This window comes from Triticum aestivum, chromosome 5B, assembly GCF_018294505.1.
Source record: "Triticum aestivum cultivar Chinese Spring chromosome 5B, IWGSC CS RefSeq v2.1, whole genome shotgun sequence".
Lineage (NCBI taxonomy): Eukaryota > Viridiplantae > Streptophyta > Magnoliopsida > Poales > Poaceae > Triticum > Triticum aestivum.
Window position 1 is genome coordinate 615,740,736 of NC_057807.1, and position 3,414 is coordinate 615,744,149.

At 51.6% G+C, this 3,414-nt stretch overlaps 1 protein-coding gene across 1 annotated transcript; it reads left to right on the forward strand.

The window, feature by feature from the left end:
- The first annotated feature begins 1,476 nt into the window (after positions 1–1,476).
- Positions 1,477–2,943, forward strand: LOC123113661 (2-hydroxyisoflavanone dehydratase). Its single transcript, XM_044534963.1, has one exon. It carries the CDS (start codon positions 1,613–1,615, stop codon positions 2,615–2,617), a length of 1,005 nt encoding a protein of 334 aa, XP_044390898.1. The 5' UTR covers positions 1,477–1,612; the 3' UTR covers positions 2,618–2,943.
- Positions 2,944–3,414: the final 471 nt, after the last annotated feature.

Consider the following 3,414-nt stretch of genomic DNA (forward strand, 5'->3'; position numbering starts at 1 on the left):
TTTATATTTCACGGCAAAAGACTTGTCGTGTTCATTCATCAATAGAGAGGAGGGGAGAGCTCAAACAAGTTTGCACGTTCTAAGGCAAGAACCGCAAATAACAAAATCATACTCCCCCGGCATACTACTACACAAATGTTTCCTCCCCCGGCGATCCTACGTCCCTTTGAATTCATACTCCCTCGATCCTGGCGCCACCACTGCTTACATCTTTGGCGCATAAATTCAGCGCAACGGCTTATTTGCTAGGGCATATGCGGAAGACCGATTTCATGTTTTGAGAATGGTTGGCACCGGGAGAAATCTTCTAGGAAGCTAGATTGGTCGCATGTAACTAGGATCATTCTAAAACCTCTGGTAACAACTTTGTGCATCTGAGATTTTGAATTCCTGAGCAAAATTATAGGAAGGAGAAAAGGTCGATCTTCGATACTCCCTCCATTCACAAATAAAAGATGATCTACCTTTTTCCTGATTCAAATGTATGTTCATGCATTTTACGTGTGTTTGTACATTCATTTCAGTTTGTATGTAATTCATATTGAAATATCGAATCTTATGTCTGTGAGCGGCGGGAGCAGTATTTAGTCTTTTGGAGCCGGTCGGCTGGGTCGGTCAACCGTAGCTCGCAAGAGAAGAAGAAAATGTGTAGCGCTGTGCACGAGTTTCAGTGGCAGGCCATATGGGGCTGCGTGTTCTTGTTTGACTCTGCAAATTTTGGTGAGTTGAGAGGCAGAGCATATGCTGTGCGAGAGAATCTTGCACGGGCAGATGAGCTTCCTCCACTATCGCATTTGCTGCATTCCCACGAAACAACTAAACAATGTTCTCTAGATCCAGGCAATGCCTTCGAGGTTTCCATCCTTTTTTTTTTCTTGAAATGCATCATGAAAATGTTGACAAAAGGAGGGGCGGTTTTTTGTTTTTGTTTTGTGAATTGGTGTGGCCAGTTCTCAGTCAACTGAGACTTTCAACTCTCAGTCAAGTGATATTGGTATATAAGAAGAAGAAAAAGTTGAAAAGAATTTTCTTGTGCAAATTTCCATGCAGAATCAAAGAAATATAGCATCGAGTGAGACATATCGAAGCATCGGACGACTTATGCTTAGCAAAACTGTTTGTGAAGTGGCTTGGCGGAAAATTGCGGTAATCTTGGGATAAAGAAACAACATTGTCACCCATTTGACCAACTTTAATTATACTATACTGCGCAGCCTATGAATTTTGGGCAAGCAGATCAGGATCCGGAACCCTTCTTCCCACAAGAAATAAAGAAAATCAGAACTCTTCCATGTTCTACAACTAGTACTCCACTAATCAGGATTAAGCTATGGAATCAATTAATTCTTCTTCAAGTTAAGTTGCAGCAAGAAGCCAATCAACACCAACCTACTCCCTCCGTTCCAAAATAGATGACCCAACTTTGTACTAAAGTTAGTATAAAGTTGAGTCATCTAATTTGGAACGGAGGGAGTAGCTAGCTAGGCGCTGGCAGAGCCTACATTTCTACTTGACCAGAGCAGAGCAAAGTCTACACGCCCCCCTCGGCCTCAACCCCAAGTCCCAACCACCACCGTCGCCCGTCTTCCCCCAGATCTCCACCGCGCGCGCGATGGCCGCCGCCGCCCCCATCCCGGCCCCGGCGCCCGCGGCCGACGACGAGATCGTCTACGAGTCCATGCCCTGCATCCGCATCTACAAGAACCGCGTGGAGCGCTACTTCGGCTCCGAGTTCGTCGCCGCCTCCGCCGACGCCGACGCCGCCACCGGGGTCGCCTCCCGCGACCGCGTCATCTCCCCCGAGGTCTCCGCGCGCCTCTATCTCCCCCGCATCGACGCCGCCCAGGCCGACGCCAAGCTCCCCGTCCTCGTCTACTACCACGGCGGCGGCTTCTGCCTCGGCTCCGCCTTCAACCCCACCTTCCACGCCTACTTCAACAACCTCGCCGCGCTCGCCGGCGTCCTCGTCGTCTCCGTCGAGTACCGCCTCGCGCCCGAGCACCCCGTCCCCGCCGCCTACGCCGACTCCTGGGACGCGCTCGCCTGGGTCGTCTCCCACGCCGCCCCCGGCGCCGCCGCCGCCGCTGGCTTCGAGCCCTGGCTCGCCGACCACGCCGACTTCGCCCGCCTCTACCTCGGCGGCGAGAGCGCCGGCGCCAACATCGCGCACCACGTGGCGATGCGGGTCGGCGCGGAGGGGCTGCCCCACGCCGCCGCGATCCACGGCCTCCTCATGATCCACCCCTACTTCCTCGGCACCGACAAGGTGGCCTCCGACGACCTGGACCCGGCGGCGCGGGAGAGCCTGGCCAGCCTGTGGCGCGTCATGTGCCCGGCCACCACCGGGGAGGACGACCCGCTCATCAACCCGTTCGTGGAGGGCGCCCCCGGGCTCGATGCCCTGGCGTGCGGCCGCGTGCTGGTGTGCATCGGGGAGGGCGACGTGCTCCGCGACCGCGGCCGCGCCTACTACGACCGGCTCAGGGCCAGCGGGTGGCGCGGGGAGGCCGACATTTGGCAGGCGCCGGGGAAGGGGCACACCTTCCACCTCCTCGAGCCCTGCTGCGAAGAGGCCGTCGCCCAGGACAAGGTCATCGCCGAGTTCCTCAACCATTGATTGCATTGCATCTCTTCACCATGTATACTCAGGAAATCGGGAAATAAGTGCAGCTTCATCGTTCAGTTCATGGATGCTGCTTTAACATTTCAGGTTCAGAATTCAGATTTGTGTTGGTGTTGTTTACCCATTGTTCAGAATTCAGGTATTGGGTTTACGGATGGAAGGGAGTCGCCATTGTTTGTGGCAATGGGTGCTGTATCAGAATTGTTGGAGGATATATGGTACATTCATAGTTTCATACAGATGATACTTAGTATACTTGTTGTATTGGGCTCAAGGTTTTCTTTGCGGTATACGTATTTCAGGAGTTCAAAGTTCAGGAATTCTTTCTGTTCACTAATATATACTTTTTTATATATGCACAAGTTTCTGAAATCTGCGCTCGCTTGTTTGGTACTAGGCGCTTGGCCGCAAGAATGGCAAGTTACAACGTTTCAAGTTCATTCTGTCGCCTTGTTGCGTTTCCTCTGCTTAGCATGTCTACGGATGAAAGGCGAATCGCCATTGTTGTAGGTATGGGTACTGTATCAGAATTGTTGGATGATAGTACTGTCATGGTGCCATCCAGATCAGTCCAAATGATGATAGTATACTTGTTGTATTGGATTCAAGGTTTCTTTGCAGTACACGTACTTTGGAGTTCAAAGTTCAGGAAATTCTTTTCTCGTCACTAATTTTATTTGTAGCTGTACAAGTTTCTGAAATTGCTGCTTCCTGTTTGGTACTGGAGATGAGAGCTGAACTCTACTGCCTTGGTGCTTTGCTGCAAGGACGGCAAGTTACATTTGGAAGAG